Consider the following 21019-nt stretch of genomic DNA (forward strand, 5'->3'; position numbering starts at 1 on the left):
AGTGAAGGAAGTGGGACCAGTGCTGCTGCTGCTACAGGGCAGGTAGAGGACAGGTGGAGTCAGGGCTGTGTCTCCGTGAAATGGAAGGTAGGGTCCTCTGCTGAGCCAGGGTACAGAGTGGTGGAGGGAGTGGCTTAAGGGGTGTGAGAAAGGTTTGAAATAGCTGCTGTGGAAGGTGGGGGAAGGTTGCAGACTGATTCCCAGCGGAGGCTGTAAATCGTGAGTGTTGGCAGCCTGAATCTGCATTGCTGTGCATCTCTCTGTGGATTTTTAAAGCAAGACTCATTCACTTATGTGGAAAAGAAAAAACTGGAATTTTTCTGGGTGAGGATGTCCAAGGAACAAAGAAAAGAGGCTTTGAGGTTATTGGCCATATTTGATGGCTGGATAGAAAATATCTGAAAATTTGTGGGAACTGAAAGGGACAGAGTGAGAGTCAGAGAAGTCACAGAAGATGTGATGAGGCAGGAGAACTAGTGTGGTGGGTACAGCTGGGACAGTGGGCTAAGAGAGCTGGAAAGGTGAGAGGGTGAACATGCAAAGTGCCTCAGACTGAGATTCAGAGCTGGGTTATGGGTAAAGACAAGGACCAGGGTTGGCCGTAACGGCAAGTAGAGTGGAAGTGGAGGTCATTGGAGTTGAGGGTCCTAAGGAACTGGGGGGTCAGGGTGTTCTGAAGAATTATCCTTGCTATTCACAATGAAGGCAGAGTCAGAAGGAGAAAGGATGCCCAAGCCAGGTGCTTGAGACCGTAAAGGAAGTGTTGCCTGGCTCTTCACTATTTTCCACTCAATAGACTCTTTGTTTGGCCACACTCTCTACCCCTTGACCTTCTTGACCTTGTTCCCTGTGCCAGTCACCATTCTGGGGCAGCACCTGCTACCTGCTATAGGAAGTGACAAACTAATGCCAGACCTGCAAATAAGTTCTTGCATCACTAGAATGTAGGCTTCACGAAAGCAGGGCTACTGGTGTATTTTTCACTGTCGCATCTAAGCACCTAGAATAGTATCTTGCTGTTCAGTATTTATTGAATGAATAAATACTTTGAAGTTTGCATTGACCTTAACTGCTGCTTGGTACACCTGGTTTCGGCCTATTGCTGCGTTCCCAGGTCTTCTGTATTTTGGGAGCCCCACTCCAGCTCCATCTCTGCATCCCTCTTTCAGCTTGTCTTCTCTCTTGTCCCTTTCCTGAGGTCACAGCCACTTGTGGGACCTTGCTTACTGTCTTCTCTGCTTACAGAATAGCTCAGGCTTTAGCCACTTCCTTACCACTTTACTTGGAAGAGAGAAGGTCCCTACTCTCTCCAAGGCTACTACTTTCCCTTTATTAGGAGAGTTAGAGACAGTCCTCGTCTCTTAACCTCATCACCTTCTGCTTTTCTCTCTGGAACCTGTCATCTTTCTCTCTTGGACAGCAGTTACTCCCTTTCCAACAGGTGTAGAGCTGATCCGCAAAATAGGAACAAAAAGCCATTTCTTCTGTCTTGGACCTTAAATAGTCATCTTATGTCTTTCTTTTTTTCTAGTTAAAAAATCTCCTCAAAGTGTTCCCTTCTGTTTACTGACTATTTGCATTTTCTTGCTGCCTGCTCACTGCTTCCCACCTTGAGTCTGGGGCTGTACCCCCATGTTCCCGAGCTGTCATGACTCCCACCAGGGCATTCCTAGGGCTTCTCTCTAGTCCTCCTTCCTTCATTTGTTAATTCAGCACAAATTTGAGCACCTCTGATTGTCAGGCACATTTCAAGGTGCTAGCGATACTGCCATGAATACAACAGATGAAAGTCCCCGCCCTTGTGGCTTTTACTCTCTAGAGGAAGAAACAGATATTAAATCATATAAGTGTGTGTGTGTATTTGATACTAGCAAGTACAAAGGAGAAAAATAAAGCAGAGAAGGGAGATAGCAGTGTCAGAGTGGAGAAGTTTACTATTTTAGGTAGAGTGACTGGGAAACCTTCAATGAAGAGATGACTTTTAAGTAGAGGTCTGAAGCAGGTGAGGGGAGTGAGCCATAGAGCCATCTGGGGGAAGAATATCTGAGCAGAATGAGGAGGATGCGCACAGTTCCTAAGATGCGCGTGTGCCGGATGTTTCTGAAGAACAGTGAGGACAGTCCTCGTCTGTCTTGACCTCACGTGGCATTTGGCATTTACTCCCTTTTGCTTTTGGAAATATCCTTTGTCCTTTGGAGACCAGAGTTTTGGAGGGAGGGATGACCTGGTCTGGTTTTGGAGGGAGGGATGACCTGGTCTGGTTTTGGAGGGAGGGATGACCTGGTCTGGTTTTGGAGGGAGGGGTGACCTAGTCTGGTTTGGGCCTTCTCCATCTCTTTCGCTGATTTTTTCTCTTCTTTGTGCTGCCTTTTAATCTTCTTTTCCCTAGGGCTCTTTTCTTGCTCCTCCTTTCCCCAGCACACAATGAGTATTGCCAAATTGCGTTCTTAAACTGTGCTTCTGACCACTTCCCAGACATCTCAACTTGTACATCACCAGGGGACCAAAAATTCAACACATTTGACATCTAAATAGTTGGTTGCCGTATCTCCCCCACCCCCATAAAGACCCGAATCCCACCTACTTTGGTTTCCCATATCCATTTTTGCCTTTACTCAAATAGTTGCCAATTTAGAAAACTTAGTCCTCTGTGGCTTTGTTACCCTTACCCTCCACTTCTAATTGGTCATCTTGTCAACCTCATTCTCTGTCCTCTGTGCCCCGATCTTCTTAAGCCACCCCCTGTCGTAACAAACCTACTTCACACACTTCTGTGTCTTTGTCCTTGCCGTATTTGTGTCTGGAATGCTCTTTTCCCCTGTCAGGAGCAAGCTCACTGTTACCTCCCCTCTGCAGTGGATTCTCCTCATCCCCAGTCACATTCATTGTCCTCCATTGTGTACATCCCTCTCCTAAGCCCCACACAGTGATGTGGTGATGAGTATCTTGCTGGACTGTGAGATCATTGAAGCTGCAGCTGAGTGTTATTACTCCGTGTGCCTAATGCTTTCCTGTGGTTCCTGTATTGGGTACTTAGCAAAGAGAAAGATGGATGGAAATTTGGACCTAAGGGCACTGCATTACACATATTGAATATGAAGGAAAAAACTTTAAATTCCCAAGATACATACGTCTTCAGCAGTAGCCTTCCTGTGTCATATGCAGAATACCAACATCTTTGAGAGCAATGGGAATTGGAGTTTTGTTGGTGTTTGCTTGAATCCTGAGTGTTATCCTTCTACTCCTTTGTTGGAACAATGGCAGACAGTCCTGTTGGTAGGGGACATTGGCCCAAGCTTGTGGCCAGCTGAACTGGGGAAAGAGCAGCTGTTTGAGATCAGACTTAAAAACTTAATTGTATAAATACACAGTTTATTGTGTTTGCTCTGAATAGCAGTGTTCTCTTTTGCTAGTTTTTGTTTCTAAATTCAGATACTTTTTTTTTCTTGTCGAGAATATTTTAGTTATTGATACAAAAGTATCAGTAATTAAATACACCTGGACAAAAAAAGTGTATCTTTCATTAGCATTAATAGGGAAAAATTGAGCAACTAAGACATTTAAGGAAACTGAAAAAATGCTCTTCAGTGAATTTAAGATATAGGGATTCCAGAATAGCAAAGAAGCTGAAAATTGAGGGGAAGGAGAAACAAATGATTTTTACTCTAAAGAGGTTAAATGTGAAGGCTTTCATTAGTTTAGCAAAATGTGTCTTGCTTCTTTAGAAAGCAGCCTATTATATTTTGAAAGGAATTCTCGAGTAAAAATAATAGAGGCAGTGAAATAGTATTTTTGACAGAAATTATTTGTCTTGAGATTTTATTGATGTCAAAAAAATGTAATCTCCATGTTCTCTTAATTTTTCTTTTTTTTTAAACCGTTGGCCCAATTTTATAAGACTCTCTTGTGAATCTCTAAAGCATTTTAAGAACATTGATGATATTTTAATGAGTAGCCTGTAGTTCACTTTCTTCAAGTAGCTCCCCACGATGAGCATCATTCATACTAGTTGTAGGAAAAATTCCCTGTTCTGTTCATGTTAAGTCTTGGTTCATTTTGACTCAGGAAGAAATATTGTGGTTGGCAGTTGCAGCAAATTAAACGGAGTAGTGAAAGGACAAAAAAGGTGTATCTTTCATACATGTGAGCATTTTCAAAATGTCAGCTAGCATATCTTCTCTTGCCAAACCGAGAGGCCCTTTGTGCTCTGTATAAGAGGGAGGGCACAGCCAGTTTATAGTGCGGGCTCCTGGGATGAGAGAAGGCTGGATGGAGGAGGTGGAGACAAGTAGGATGAGGTTGGTGTTGAAACCAAGAAAAGGTGAGAATTTGAGTGATTCTAGAAGGCTGGTATCATTCTAAATGTAGAGACTCACAAGTTATATTAAGGTCCTAACACATAGGAAAATGCTATGTGTTTACTCAAAAATACCCTCTGACTCCTAAGGTGGGAACAAACTTAAAATATTGTTTGCTCGAAATTATTTTCCTGGGCTAATGGGTTCTAAACATTTTCTCAACTTTTCATATGCTAAATTTAATTAGTGGTTAGTGGAACACTCCTTAAACTGTTCTGAATTTGGATTAAAACGTGGATTGAGAGGCTGGCCTGGCGGCATAGTGGTTAGGTTCACGTGCTCCGCTTCAGTGGCCCGGGGTTCAGGGATTTGGATCCCGGGAGCAGACTTACGCACCGCTCATCAAGCTGCGCTGTCGCAGGTGTCCCACATATAGAGGAAGGTGAGCATAGATGTTAGCCCAGGGCCAATCTTCCTCAGCAAAAAGAGGAGGATTGGCAACAGACATTAGCTCAGGGCCACTTTTCCTCACAAAACAAACAAACAGATGTGGAATGAGGTGAATAAATAACGTTAAGATTACCACACTCTTGCCTTCTTGAAGATCAGCTTCTTATAGAACTTGATCAGGTGAACCTACAGTGCCCTGAGGTGGTTTTACTTCAGTGACCTGATCTTTTTCTGGCACACACTTGAGCTTTCCTTTTATAAGGACTAGTGAGTGTGACATCTGACAGATACTGCCAGGCGCACATTCCTTTTGCAAGTAGGTGAGGGGCGTGTTTGGAGGACAGGGTGAGTTGGCACGTTGGCCTGAAGCTAATGAAGCTTTAGGGAAGAGTGTGACATGGACTGCCAGGGTGCTCAGTCTTTCCTCACACAGCGTGCACATGACTGTGCGTTTGCCCTACTAGTAACTTAATTATGAGCAGGCTAAATGCACCCCGGAAGTGTTTCAGGTCGCAGGAGTTCCCGGCGATGTCCACAGTTTGCATTAACGCCCGTATCAGGACTTGGTGCTTTAACGTGAAGAGTTCACGGCGGACTTTTCCTCTGAATTGACACACCATGTTGCTGTCTTTCCTTATCTTCTTGAGCAGCAGTTTTACACAGTGTGGCAGCCTCATGGATTAACGTGATGATGAAATGATAAGGTGTTATGTGCCGTTCCGAGCGTGTGAAGATCCTGTCCATTAGCTCTGTAATAATAAAGGCTAAATTTAAATGCACATAAGGTTTGCCATGATCTGTCCCTTTACTTCTCTCTCAATACTTACCTCTCACTCTTTCATTTTGTACCCTAACCTCCAGTCATATTAACTCCTTAGAAGCTGACATCTCACTAAACACAGAGAGAGGGAAAGGGAGGTACAGGAGGAGGGAGGGAAATGCACATGCACATAGTCACTTCTTAGGTCCTTCCTTCAGAGGGCACTTCCTTTAGGAAGCAGCCCCTGAGTTACTCCTCTGCTCCCACCACCACCAAATCTGGACTAGTTACTCCTATTCTGGGTTCCCACTGGGCTGTGCTTCTCCCTTCGTGATATAACTACGTAGCTTTGTTAAAGTTGTGCTGACCGTCCCCTTCAGTAGATTGTAAACCAGCCCAGGGAAGAGAAGCCATCAGTGTTACACGTGTATCCTGGCATCTAGCACAGTGTGTCATGTAATAGACTCTCAGTCAAAATAGGTTGTTTTAAAAATGATGATACTTATTATGCTCTATTTTGTTTTCAAAGATTCCCCAAAATGAGGACAAAAGGAACCATGCTGAGAAGCCACTCACTCTTCCAACGCAGGAAGATTCCAAAAAGCCCAATGACCTTTCCAGTTCTGCTCCAGATGCCAAAACAGGAGAAAGCGATAGACAGCCGAAAGAAAGCTTTTTTCAGTTTCTTGGTAACTTATTCAATATCTCAGGAAAATCATCTCTTGGAGAAGCCAAGCAGTCTTCTTTCAAAGATGACCATGACAAAACTGAGAGAGATTTACGAAATCCCAGTGACCGGGATGAGGCAGGGGGCAGAAGGGAGCAGAAGGGAGCCCAGGTGGTCCCAACAGAACATGAGTCCCCTTCAGCTGAACTCTCAGATGCCTGTTCTTTGGATACAACGCAAGACAGTGAACAGGAAACCAGGGATTTATTAAAGTAAGTTTAAAATTTACTTGAGCCAAAAAATTGAGCTTTTAGACCTAGCTTTTGATTCCTGTTAATTGAGGGGATGGGAAAAAGTATTCTGTAATGTGCCCACTACTGGGTAAAGATTATATATAGGATTCCGTGTACCATGCATGTAATCTAGGGCCTTTTGAGCTATTTTATGGAGTGATATTAACACCTTTTAGGTGCTAACTCTGTCACAGTACAAGATTTATTTCTAATTTAAGACTTCCTTGCCTGGGTGTGTTTTCTGAATTCTTTCTGTATTAGGACAGACAGTGTGTTCATTGTCTGCATTTTGGGAACAAAAATGGTCCTAAGGTTTGTATTCACCTTGTATTAATATCTTTTCTTTGTGGAATCCAATTAAAGGGGTTAAGAAAAGAAACTGATGCTATTTGTAAAACTAGCCTTATGAACCTTTTACACAACTCTAAGAAACTGAAATCTGGCAGAAATTTAAGGAGAATTTTACCACCCCTTTTTTCTTTCTTTGATTAACAAACAGGTACTAACTTGTTTTTCTTTTTACTCAGATGAGCTAGAAGGAATATTTTGTACCCAAAAATTGTTTATAACAATGATGAGTCCGTTAGACATCTTGTGTAACATAAAAGTATACATTTATAACTAATAAGAATCTATCTTACTGATTTTAATTTAATCTCTACCTAAGGATTATTTTTATTATTTGAAGAAGTCATCAATAATACTGTAGTCAGATATAGATGAAAAGTTCTAACTTGGTAGTTCCAAAGTGTCTTCGTGTGTGAATTTTCAGTTAATTCTTCATAGCAAGTTTGTGAGGCAGGCACAGCCCCATCCTACAGTTGTGAAAACTGATACCCAGTTAGATGTGAGTTTGCCCATCAAGAGTGATGTGGTGGAGCTTGCCCTACAAGATGTTAAAATGTACCGATAAAGCTACATTAATTGAAACAATGTCATTCTCATGTAATATTTGCTAGACTTCTAAATGGAACAGAATAGATAGGCTACAAATAGACTTTCATATATTTGTGATTTGAACCCTTAAGTGTGATGGCATTACGTATTCTTGTAGAAAGGAGGACTTGGTGAAATTGGTTCACAATTTGGAGAAAAAATAAAAGCTAGATACTTATCTCATTTTTATATTAAAATTAATTAAAATGGAGTAGTAAATGTTTAAAAAACATACAAAACTAAAGGTAGTTAAGCGTGAATTATTCTTTTATTTTGGTAGGAAATAATTTTCTAAGCATGATTGCGATGGAAAGTATCAGGAAAGAAAAGATCAGTAGGTTGGATTACTTCTAATTTTCAAACTCCCTTGTGTCAAACAACGTAAACAATGATGCATTAAATTGGCAGATGAGAACATTATATACAGAAAATGTCAGAGAATGCTTTAACTGATAAGCATTTTGGACACTAACTCACCATGAGAAAAAAAATGAGCAAACAATATAAATACATCATTCAAATAAAAGAAATATAAACTGCTAACAAATAAGTGGAAAAAAGGTTTAGTCTCACTAGCAATCAAGGAAATGTAAACTAAGCTGAGATAACTTTTCTCCTGTTAAATTGATAACTAATAATAAATGATTGTACTCTGTGTGAGTCAGAGTACAATCATATACAGTGCGAGGAGTGCAGGGCACGTTTTAGGGCAGTATGTGTCAAGAACCTGAAAAAGTTTGTAGGTTATTTCTAATGATGTACAAAGGTGTTTATTGAAACATTTATAGAAACATGTAATTGGAAACAAATGTCCAGCAGCAGAAAAATGGTTAAATTAAGGTGCATCCATAATGAAGGATTGTCTGAAGCAGTGCTATTCAAAGGGTGGTCCTTGGATGAGCAGCATCAGCATTGCCTGGAGTCATTAGAAATGCTTGTGATCTGATTCAGACCCACTGAATCAGAATCTCTGGGATTGAGGCCCACAGTCTTCTAACAACCTCTCCTGGTGACTGTTCAGTTCCAAAGTAATTTAAAATGGTGGGGATTCTGAGGCTGTTATATGGGACTTGGGTAGAAGGGAAAGTCGGGGCTTTTTCTCCTTTGCTTTTGATTAATAGGTCAGGTTTATTTCTTCAGTACTAGACAATAGAACATGGAAGAGGCTACTGTCCCTCTTAACTTATCTTTAGTAAAGCCCTCCTTGTCGATAGAATAATTCCTAAGGCAGTTCACCAGAACCACCTCAGCAAAGAAAGGTGCTACGTATAATGCTGTCTATTACTATAGTATCAAACATATTTTTTGATCACTATTAATACAGTTTTCAACATTTAGACGAGTTATTACCTATAATTTGAAGTGTGTTTAAAAAATATCCTAATCAAAAGGCATTTTAAATGATTTCATCCTCATTTAATTAAAAATAATAAATAGCTTTGTAATTGTTTTTACGTGTATGTGGTTGATGTTTGCACAATGACGAAATCACCTAACGATGCATTTCTCAGAATGTATTCTCATTGTTAGGTGACTCATGACTGTATATAGGAAGCTACTTCATCGTTGGGTTGAAATTCTTTAAAAAGCTCTATAATTCTTATATTTTCAACAGATTCATATCCATTATGAGAAACTCTTCTGTCAAAGCTTTATTGTGATTTAAAAAAAAAATTGCTGGTTTTGCAGCTTTTCTTTACATAGAAAAGTTAAAGGGCTTCCCTATTGTGAGAGAAGATAGTGTTAACTATGTAATTTGAAAGGAAATAAATCTTAACACTAAAAAAGTAGCTTAATCATACTTTCCTAAAAGTGAGTTGGAAACTTTTGCTCTAAGGCTATTATTTTCAGGCTGCTATTATAGAATTTTCTTTGAAGAATGATATGTGACTTTGGTTGAGCTTTGTAGTATCAGGTGTATCAGATTTATCCAGAATTGCCTACAGCTGTATGTAGTACCTGGAGGCTTAATACGCCTTCACATGGTGGGTAGTTATGTCTTAGGCTGAAATGCATAAAATGTTTTCAAATTTTTAATATGTATGTCTGTTTTCTTAAGTATTTGAAATTTCTAAGTATTTTACTTTTACTATTGTTTGGATCACATATCTTTGGTTATATAGGATAAGCTATAGATCCCATGTACAATTACATAACACATGAAATTAATACTCCCTTTTTGCTCTTCAGCTTGTGAAAAATAAACCTTTCTGTTTAATTTTCCACCTTCAGTTTATTTTTAAAGTTGTATGTTTTTGACATTTCCATTTTCTTTTATTTGTCACGGAAAAACTTAACAATTAAAGGACAGTTTTATGTTCTTAATTCTATTTAATTATGGAGAATCGGTCGCAACCTGTGAAAGAATGATGTAGAAAATAGACTATGTTGGTGTGACTAACCTTTAAAAAAGTGGGAGTGTAGCTCATGAGTACCTGAAGGAACTAATTATAACACGTGAAGCTAAGCTTGAAACTTCGACGTTCAGTGCTTTAAACATGATAATATAGTTGTTTAGAATAAAGAATGCATATTTTAGTTACAAGCATATAACATTTCCACCCAGGATGCCACAGGAGATTATCTAGTTAGAAATTTAAACTAGTTAATATAATTCAATTTAATCATGTTAGTTGAAAGTAGTCAGAAAGCCTGAAAAATGGAAAACAATGATTCCCCCCTCCAAAGGACTCCAAAACTACCAAAAGGCATTATTACAGCAAGTTGAAGTTTAGTGGACTTTTCTCTGTGTTTTATTTTATTAGAAATCCTTTTAGATCAAACGTTGCGTTTTTGAATTGACGCAGAATGTAATGCCTTGAGGTCTCGTTAGGAGGGAGTTGGAAGTAAGAGAACCTCCGTTTACGATACTTGAAGAATAAATCCTGGTCCCTGTCTCTCTTCGTATGTCTGTGGACATCATGTACATTTCTTTGTGTATTCATTTCTTCAGAATTATTTTGGTGATCTTTTGGGCAAAAAAACATTGCAGCCTGTTGAAAGTAGGTTTTAAGTATAAAACATTAAAGCTTTGAAAGAAAAACCAACCATCCAGTAAAACTTCTTGTCATTTATTCAGACTTCTGGATCTTCACATGTTGCTCTGAAAGGCTCTTGTATTTTCTGAATAATTCATGTATTTTGGTATGGGATTTCACCAATAACATTAATTTACCTATACGTATTTTTCTTTTGCATGTTTTCATAGACAGGTTACCTTATCCTGCTTTTGAGTTTGTTTATGACAGTCTTTGATCCAGCCTGAAACACAGGCAGCAGCTGAAACCACTTTTGCAAGGCAAAGCATTTCTGTGTACATCTCCTTTAGCTACTTTATAATGGGCAGTAAAAACAAGTGAATGTCACTAATACGATTTTTTATAATAGTTGTGTGATAGGATTTTAGGGGCCAGCAATTATATAGATTGAAATAAATTTCAGCTAAAATTCAAGAAACATGTAAGGGGCACAGTTAATGCAGATTTTTGCATGTCAAAGGAGGTTTACTTTCTGCTTTATCATTTAGACAAATCTAGTATTCTTAATGTTATTGCTTTAAAGTTGGGAAGAAAAATGTATTATTTTAGATATTGGAGTACTGATAACTGGATTTCTTAGTTATTCATATGGATTCTATAATGTTTTTTTAATTATATGTTTAATCTGAAAAAATTAGAACACATCAAATTTCTCTACCATACATTTTTATAGTCAGGACACTAAAATGTGTCTAGAGTTCAGAGTATAAGACACTTTTATATCATCTATAAGAATTAAGACAGTCTGAAATAAATTACTCAGCGTTTAGTATCATTGCTTTACTTAGGCATTCATTGATTCACAAAAAGTTATTAAACATATACCATTTGCCAAATCTTGTGTGGAGCACTTCAAAATACAAAGATGATTAAGACATAGTGCCTTCCTTCAAATAGCCACAAGGCTTGTGTGGAAAGTAGTGCAAAGACCTTTATAACTTAACATGGCAAATGCTGTGCTCGGGGTCCTCTGCACCCACAGATCAGAGGCTAACTGCCCCTTTTAGCAGTGAAGGAGTCCTGAGGTAGGTTTGCACTGGAGGTAACTTGTGAACCAGTCTTGGATGGCATTAGAGTTTCTCTCCGGGCTAGAATTAGAGGGGAAGGAACGGTGTGTGCAAAGGGCCGTAAGGCAGCATGGCGTGGTGTGAGAACTGCCAGAGGTGGGTTCTTCAGAGGAAGGTGGATGCTGAAAGCATCGGGAACTTCATGCTGGGGTGGAGAAAAAGAAGAGAACTTTTTCTAGAAATCCTTTTTCATTTCTGCGTTTACCCAAGCAGTTTAATACTACTGCACTAATTGAATATTTGAAGAACTTAACACAAGAGAGGATTTGTAAGAAATTCTGTCATTTATTGAGTTAAACATATACTGAGTGCATACCGCTGGCTAGATATCTTGCTAGCTGTTTTCCTTTAAAACCTCTCTTCCTGTGTGCTAAAAGTTGCTGTTCAAATTCACATCTAAGAGTAAAGGAAGAGAAGCTCACTATAATGCTCTGATATGGCGGAGAAATCAGTGATGTATCCATGAAGCTGTGGTACTGATCTGAGGCACAAAGGCAGAGCGGTACCTTTCAGACACACGCTCCTTTGAGATTAGAGCTGGAACCCGAGCCTCCGATTTGTCCGCCTATGTTCTGTCCATTAACTGGTGAGAGAGATGTATATAATCAGGTAAGAGGTAACAGTTCAAAGAGCTCAGATAGTCATGCTGCCTTGACATTCACATGATGCTGGTCAAATCTTTATTATCATTATTTTTAATAAAGATAGATTTAACTAAAGCATTCTAGGATTTCCTCCCCAAATTAGTACATATTAAGAGTAGGTGTATTTTAAAGATATACTTCACCACAATTTCTGGGCTTACTATTAAGTGTTACTAATTATATTTCGTGATACTCTCATGCTGTTTCTTTTTACAGACAAGTGAACGGTAAACTAGAAAGTCCTTCAGTAACATATTCAACGTATCGAGGCCCCAGACAAATCAGGAAATATTTGAAGCAAGAGACTGCCTTAGAAATTGTGACTCCCTTGGAGAGAGAAAATGAAAGTTCTGACTCTAGTGCAAGCACACATATTGGCCCTGGAAGTGACATTGAGGCTGGGATGGTGCCATTGTTGTCATCAGCTCACACAGACATAGCTATGAAAGGACATTTTCTTGGAGGCCTGTTAGAAGACTGTGAGTGTAGCAAAATAAATCTCAGCACAGAAAGCCATCCAACAAACAACCCAGAACTGGCCAATGTTCCTTCTTCCAAGGATGTTTTAAATAAAAATGATCCTGGGGGACCTGAGAGAAGTAGGTCATCGCCTTCTTCTGTGACTAACTCCAGCTCTGCTGTTGGAGAATCTGACTCACAGCACCATTTAAGTTGTGTACTGGTTTCTCAGACTGACAGAAATTTGGTGTGTTCAGCACTGTTTACAGGAAGTAACAGTAACAAAGTTCCTTGCAGTCCAGATTTTCAGAGGAAAATTACAACAGAAACTACAATAGAAGAAAATAGCTCTGTGGTGAGTGGTGGGACATTGGTGTACAGAGAAGAGCGTGTTGAGCCTGAAAGCCCTGCTATTTCTGACTTCTCTTGTAGTAAAGCTGATGGAAGTGACACTACCAAAGGGGAAAGTACACATTTGCCAAGTTCAAATAAATCATTTAGGCATGAAGATCTGCAGTTGCCAGAGAGTAGGTGTTCTGACAAGCAGACCATAGATAATTCAGCAGAGCAGGCTGCCCATCACACCAGCAAGGCTGCTCTTCAGAGACAGGCTGCAATGGACACAGAACTTGTCGATGAAGGAAATAGATTGTCTGCCCAAGACTCACAGAAAAATTTCACTTGTACAGAAATCAGACAAGAAACAGAAAGTGCTTCAGTTGGTGAACCCACAACTTCAAGTCGGGTAAAAGCTCCAGAAGGTCGAGTTGAGTCATTACTCAAAAAGACTGACCAGTTGTTGGTAACAGAAGCCAAAAAGCTTGATTTTAGGCCACATGGCAAAATGCCTCACACTCTTAGAATAAATCAAAAGGACCCTGTCTCTGTAAAACACACTAGTGAATCAGCAGTTGCAGCATGCTTAGACAATAAAATAGCACCTGAACTGAATTTTGAACTGAATAGAAATCACATTTCAGAATCTCTCCTTGACCCTGAGAGTCTTCAACAAGCCAAAGTATCACCTCATGCCAGAACATCTCTTACCCATGACTCTGAAAAATCAAATTTCAATGCATCATCTCCTACCTTTGTTTCTGGAGTTGGCATGCTGAGAAAGTTGGATATACCTGTTTTGAAGAATGAGGGTTCTTCCTTGCTCCTTGAAACTGAGGATGTCAACGTTGATATTTCCAATCAGTCTAGTAAGTGTCAAGAAGAAAATGTGGCAAAACAAGGTGAGGCTGCAGATAGGAAGAGTCCTCTTGCTTGCCTTTACCTTGAGCGTGCATCTGCAATTCTTGAATCCAAAGAAGTTCTTCCTGATAGTGAAAAATGCCAGGTTCCAATAGATCTTAAAGCCAATGACACCCACTCAACTGGAGTGGACTCGAGATCTGAGTCTGAATGCATCTCTAAGGACCACAGTTCCATTTCATCTCAAGACCCCAATAAAGCAGAGTTAATGCTTTCAAACACCAAAGTAAGTGAGAGCACCGTAGAGAGGTCTGATTCTCTTTCCTTGGAAACCAAAAGTGATAACATTGCTAAAATTTTATCAGAAGTACAAGTTGATGGTCAGTACAGTGTTCCCATTGGGTCGCATTCTGGAAGAGGAAAAACTGTAGCTCTCTCCAAGATACCTGTTTCCCAAACAGAGCCCAGAGACAGTTCTCAGGATATGATTTCTTCTCCATTTGACATTACAGATGTGCCAGCAAAGCCTATTTTATCAGAATTAACTTCCCTAGAGGTTGAACAGGACAAAAGTTTTCAATTGATAGATCATAAAGAGATTAAAGAGAAATATCCAAATGCTGGCCTTAAAAAGAATTGCCAAACTGAGATTTCTCCTTCAGCCTCTAAGTATCATGGTATACAGGAAACAGAGGTAGAAGCCTTAGGCTATCCTCCTGCTTTTCTCAAACGTAATGTATCAGGGATTTTGTCTCCTGTTGATGATGAAAAAGTCACTGAGCAGATGGCACAGAATTGTGAAGCCAGTGCTTGTGTGATTTGCCAACCTTCAGATGTTTGTGAGACCAAAAACATTTCTGGTTTCTCAGAAATGAAAGAACTCAGCTTAACTAATTCTTCCCCAAAATTCCAAGAAACTGACAACACAAAAGTAAATTCACCTTTTCTGGGTTCTGATGCCAGTTTGGAAAAAAATGCTTTTGCTTCTGAGGATTCAAGCTTTCATAATGTTCCTTCTGAGCTGAGATCAGAGAAGAAAGCTTTCTCTCACAGAGAGAAAGAGAACCCTCATTTCCTAAGTGGTGGTATTGATAGCATGTCGTCTTCCTCTAGTCGCTCTGAAGAATTTAGTGTGGCTGTGAGTTCACTTAAACCCCCTAATAATTTTGGTTCTGTAAAAGTCACCACAGATGTCACACATGAAGGTGCCTCCTTACCTAACCTGCTGGACCCTAACAGATCTTATTTGGAATTTGAAATATCTATCCCAACAGGGGCAGAAGTGAACCCATTTCAGAAACATTTTGGGAATCGTCCTGGGGAGGTGTCTCTCGATTTCCCAACTGCTGCTCAGTTGGACAGTCCCACGGAAGCTGAGCCTGGAGCAGTTGCTGGGGCTTCAGTGTCAGTTAACAGCTCAAGCCAGCAGTGTTCTGAAGCATCTGCCACGCACATAGAAGCAAGGAGGAGAGCACGTGACCCACTTTTGGACCTCAAAAGTGATTTACTTAAAAAGGCTGACACGTTGATTGGTGAGATTTTTAATTCTGTCAGGGAAGAACTGAAATCCAAGCACACAGTTGATACCTGCCAGGAGCATACAGCCATAGACAGCATAATGAATCCAGGTACCCTGAAAGAAGACACCCCTGAGAAAAACCCACTAGAAGTGACATTGACAGGGATCCAGCTGGCAGAGCATTTGGAAGAGCAGGTCATGGGAAACATGTCAGTGGTCCAAGGGGAAGAAAAGGCCCGTGTTTCACCTACAGCTGATGAGAAGAGTCTCCTTTTCGATTCTGATAGAATGAATGTGTCTCTTTTGTTAGAAGATCAAGCTAGGGAATTAGTCAGTGAGATTATTTATTCAGCCCAAGAAAATTTGATGAATGATGCTTTTGAAGATACTGAGGATACCTGCAATTCTGAACTTCAGGCTAATGCTTCAGAAATTCTGAACAGCGATGGTATTAAGCCACATGATATAGTCGGGGAGGTCTTGGTGTCAGAAGAGGCAGTAAATCGAAGCACATGTGAAATTAGTGAAAATAAAGCATTAGGTGGATTTTTCTCTGTGAGTAACTTAGTTAGTGACACAGAGTCAATTAAAGGAAGAGAAATAGTTCTCTACCAAAAATCCTCAGTTTCTAGAAATGGAGCAGGACAGTCTGATGGTATAAATTTGCAGGAATCAGAAACTGTTTTAGTAGCTGAAGACGCATTAGATGATAAGGTAAAAACACATCTCTTCCTCAAAGAGGACTCTAAAGAGAAAATGGAAATAGAGTGTGTGGATAATCACAAAACCGGGACAAAGGATGCAAAAACTCTTGTATTAAATTTCAGATGGTCTCTATTTACAAATGACGACATCCATGTACCTGGGACATCCAAAAGCAGTTTGTCTGACAGTCTTGTGTGTGTATCTGAAAAAAACTTGCCAGGACACAGTAATAAAAGCACACCCCTCACAATGTCAGAAGTGGGGAAAGTACACAAGATGGATACTGAAGTAAATGTGGGAAAAATCGAGCTTATACCTTCCATGTTAGAAATGGGAAAAACATACCAAAAAGATGCTGAATTGAATATTATGAAATGTGAGGCAGTCCCTCCTATGTCAGAATTGGAAAGAGCACATAAAAAGGATGCTGAATTGAATATCACGAAAACTGAGCCAACAGCTGACATCTTAAAAATGGGTGAGGTGTACCAAATGGATGCTGAGAGGAATGTTGAAAAAACTGAGGGATTACCTACCATTTTAGGAATGGAAAAAGCTTGTAAAGCGAGGAATACTGAAGGGGATATTGGCAGAACTGATGTGATGCCTTTTATGTCAGAGGTGCAAAATGTCTACCAAAAAGATGCTGAGGGAATTACTGGAACGACAGAAATGATACCTGCTACGTTAGAAATGGAAAATATTTACCCAAAAGATGCTGAAGGGGATATTGCAAAGACTGAGGTGACACCTGTTACATTAGAAATGGAAAATATTTACCAGAAGCATGCTGAAGGGGATGTTTGCAAGACCGGGGTGACATCAGTTAGGTCAGAAATGGAAAATATCTACCAAAAAGATGCTGAGGGGATTACTGAAAAGGCTGAAGTGGTACCTGCTACATTAGGAATGGAAGATTCTTATCCAAAGGATGCCGAAGGGGATATTGCAAAGACCGAGGTGACACCTGATGGGTTAGAAATGGAAAATATTTACCTGAAGGACGCCAAAGAAGATATGGACAAAACTGAGATGATGCCCATTATGTTAAAAGTGGGAAATGTCTACCAAAAAGATGCTGAGGTGACCACCGGAAAGACTGAAAAATCTATGTTGGAAGTGGAAAGCACTTACCAAAAGGGTGCTGGAGGGGTGATTAGGAAAACTGAAATGGTACCTTTTGTGTTAGAAGTTAAAGAAGCACACAAGAAGGCAGGACCTGCCTCCTTAGAAATGGAAAAAGCATGCAAGACAGATGCTAAAGAGACAACTGGAACAATTGTGCTCATGCCCTCTATGATAGAAATGGAAAGAACGTCCCTAGAAGACTCTGATGGGACTATCAGGAAACACAAAGAATTATCCGCAGTGGTAAACATTGAGGAAACATATGAAACAGGTCTGGAATTGCCCATTACAGAAGCAGAGGCCATGCCTCCCATATTTGAAGATGAAAAAGCACCCCACGTGTATGCTGAAGGGGGTGTTGGAGAAGCAGAGAAAGACCCCACTGGAATAAAGGAAGGCTTGATGGTGCATGGCAGCAGACTTGCCTCATATTTCACAGGATATGAATCACCTACGCTAAGTAAGGATTATGAAGGCTACCCAGCCTTAGCAATGCCAGATTTTCAACCTGAAGAGACCATAGGAAGACTCGACAAAAGAACATCTGTTACTGCAGTAGATAACAAAACCAGAGGTCTACATTATAGCGAGGAAAGAGAAGACTTGAACTTAACCTTCTTTTCTCAGGATGAACAAGAAAATTCTTCCTTTACTATCTTATATGAGGAACCCCTCCAAGATGAGGACAAGCATGCTACTACAGAAGTCAGAAGGACACACTCGCTCTTGTTTTCCGATATGTCCGCTGACAGCATGCCTGTTCTTGCATGTGAAAGGTCTGAGAGCAGAACTGACCTCGTCCATCATTTTGAAAAGGATATTAAATTAGATGAGACATTTGGTAGTGATACTTCAGAAATGTTCTTATCAGTGGAGGCCAAAAGGTACAAAATTTATCCCTTAGCTTTGTCTCCCATTTATGAGGATGACAGCTCTCAGGAGGACGTTCTATCCAGTGAGATCTCACCTGGTCATCATGGCTCCACAAAATCAAGAGAGAGTGCAAATCAGCCCTCTTCTGTTTTATCACTTCTCCAGTCAGTATCAGAGCGTCTAAAGATGAATTTTGATGAAGACAACAGACAGGAGGTAGCGGGGGAAGAGGAGAAGGAGGAGGAAGAGGAGGAGGAGGAGGAGGAGGAGGAGGAGGAACCATTGTATAAAGGAAGTCTGAGAGGCAGAAGGAGGGAAGCTGTTACCTTCAAGCTGCCAGATCCTTCCATCACATTTTACCCTGATGATGACCAGGAAAGGACTGGACTTGCTAAGAATGCATATTTAATGTCAAATGAACCTACTACCTCTAATCTGCAAATTGGTCTGTGGCCAGAAAAGGCCTCATTTCTACAAAAATCTGACCTTACTTCTAAATTACATTCTTCTTTAAAGAGTGCTTATCATCAGTATTTGCAGACTTCCAAAACCCATTCCTTGGAACAAGGAGCCAGATTTGGTGGGATTTTTCAGGAACCAGCGTCAAAATACTTCCACGCTCAGGACAACTCAGGCAGATTAAGCCCGTTCACCGAGGTGAGTGATTTTGATTATTAACTAGTGAAGTAATGCTTTGGGTCGTGAAATGATCTAAAAGTTTATTAGGAAAGTCAGTGGTTTGAGTTGTGTAAAGATTGTTTGAAAAAATAATCACATTGTTCTTTGGTTGAAGTGTATCATGTCTCATGTATTTTAGCTGGACATTGAGAAAACAAAATTGCTTTGTCATAATTTAAAAGGCAAGTTATTTCCCAGTTTTTTGCTAATATTTAGTTTTAAAACTGAATTAAGTGGCAACATTCTGAATTTCTCCAGGTACTGTATGTGGGAAAATTGTCACTTTCCTTTGAGCTTATTGGTCTCACGAAAATATTTTCTAATATTTAAAAATGTTTTAAATACTTAAAAATATTTTGAATGTTTGTTTGACAACAACCTCTCACTGTAGTTGTTCATGTTGTTCATACAAAGCTGGGCAATGAACAGCCTAATTCAAAGATAAAGAGCTGAAAACATTATAGCTGGAAAACGTCTTGAAATTTAGTTACATTTTTCTTTGACTTCTAATGTAGAATATTCAATGAATGGGGACTTTCTTTTCTGGCATTCCCAAGATCATGGAACTTTCTGTAAGATTCCCAAGGCCTGTATCTTTACCTGTAATAGCCTTAGTAGCAAATAGTAGTACTTAAATACCAACCAATAGCTTGCAAGGCAAAGCTGTTTTAAAAGAAAGGATGGGATTGGAAGAAATCTTTCTTTAATGGTCCCCGTTGCCTACCAAATCAAGTGGGACCTCTTCGCTGTGTAGTACAGGGCCCCCAATTCTGTTTGTCCAACATTTTCTCCTCGCGGTCTGGTGACACATGCTGTTTCCTACCACCATACTTCTTCTCAAGATGTTCTCTTCCTGGAATTTTTTTTTCTACTACCCCCACCTCAACCTGCCACATATCTTCACTTATTGAAATCCTGCTTTTCAAAATCTTTTCAGTGCCGCTTCCTCAGAGAAGCCTCTTGTGGCCCTCTCTGTGCCGTCACCTCACCTCCATGCTGGGGCCATCTCCCTTGACTTCCATAACCTGGCATTTTCCTCATATTTCACCTGGGGGTTGACTTAGTCCTCACTTAGAAGAGTCGCGTGAGTGGCATCTTCTGTCCTTCTAAGCTACAAGCTTCCCGAGGGCAGAGACAACGCATTGTTTTCCTTTGTATTTACCTTTGTGTCTCTGTAGTTCCTACAGGTGTACCTTGCACATAATGGTCCCTCAAGTAAATATGTGATAAATTGGATTTGTGACTGCTAAGAAAGTAAACTATGTATCTTTCAGTTGATGTTTCTTAAGGCTTACTTCTTCCACTTTTATTATTTCAGAATGTTGACAAACAAACTCTGAGGTGTAACCCAAGACCTGGGAAGGTAAGCATAACTTTCTTAGGTAGACTGACATAAAATATGGAAAGTAAGGTCACTTTTAGGTTTGGGGGGTTTAAAGTAAAACTCTAACTGACTTAGAAGAGGAATATTTTACTCAAGGATTTAGCATCTATATATTTAAGATATTTTATTTTCTATATTCTAGGACATTTTGGAATTTTAAATGCATTCTTAAAATTAGTTATTGTGCCTACTTACTGTGTGTTGCAGATGGTTGTCTATGATCTCCAGGGAAGCAGATATAAACGAGAGATCTACTGTAATATTCCCGATGCTACATCGTGGTCCTTTCCAAATGGGGTACTGATAAAAGTTGTAAGGGGCTGGTAAGAGATCTCTTAAAATTTTATAACATTTTTTTCCAAAATTAAGTTTATTTTCTTGCTAAATCCTTTTTGTATTTTTTATTAAAGTCACATTCCCTTTCCTCTAGTTTTTGATAGAATATTTTGAAACATATAACTTAATTGTTTTCTTTATTTACTGTGGCAGAAAATATAGGCTGTTTCAGTGCTTAAAGTCAGCAGTAAGTAGCAACACCTAATGTATACAGTACATGCCCTCAGTACCATTCTGTAACTGCAATATTAGCAGGACAGAGTTGGCAAGTTGAGCTGAAGGCTTCAGTTTAATGAAGCATAGCTTTGAAAGAGTTCAAAATTTGTGGGATGCTAAGGAATGTGAAGGCCACATAGTTAAAGTCATTTGTATAGCTGACATGCTCAGGAACTGAAGGATTCTTTGTATGGTGTAAAAATGAGGGAAAACCTCTGTTATTAAGTTCCCTGTCTTCATGTAATAATATGAGACACGTGCTCTGTTACCCAGTGACAGGAAAATTAGGGTAGAAGTGGAATTTGGAATTGCTAAACTGTTGTTTTTAATATAAATGTATAGCTTTGTGTAGACAACATCTATAAAGTGCT

The 21019-nt window shown here is 39.7% G+C and overlaps 1 protein-coding gene across 8 annotated transcripts in view; it reads left to right on the forward strand.

Annotated features, from left to right (window-relative positions):
• The window catches only part of CRYBG3 (crystallin beta-gamma domain containing 3), a 96877-nt gene that overhangs the window by 22836 nt on the left and 53022 nt on the right, over positions 1 to 21019 (forward strand). For all 8 annotated transcript variants that reach the window (XR_015554407.1, XM_087439477.1, XM_087439478.1 and 5 more), the window contains 4 exons: positions 6038 to 6447; positions 12370 to 18691; positions 20031 to 20075; positions 20304 to 20419. Coding sequence is in view for 7 of the 8 variants with exons in the window: in XM_087439477.1 (XP_087295603.1) it covers positions 6038 to 6447; positions 12370 to 18691; positions 20031 to 20075; positions 20304 to 20419 (6893 nt within the window). In the remaining variant the exon portion in view is untranslated. The remainder of the gene's footprint in view (positions 1 to 6037; positions 6448 to 12369; positions 18692 to 20030; positions 20076 to 20303; positions 20420 to 21019) is intronic.

The sequence above is a fragment of the Ceratotherium simum genome, chromosome 15, assembly GCF_057802395.1.
Source record: "Ceratotherium simum simum isolate JZ-2026a chromosome 15, ASM5780239v1, whole genome shotgun sequence".
Taxonomy (NCBI): Eukaryota; Metazoa; Chordata; class Mammalia; order Perissodactyla; family Rhinocerotidae; genus Ceratotherium; species Ceratotherium simum.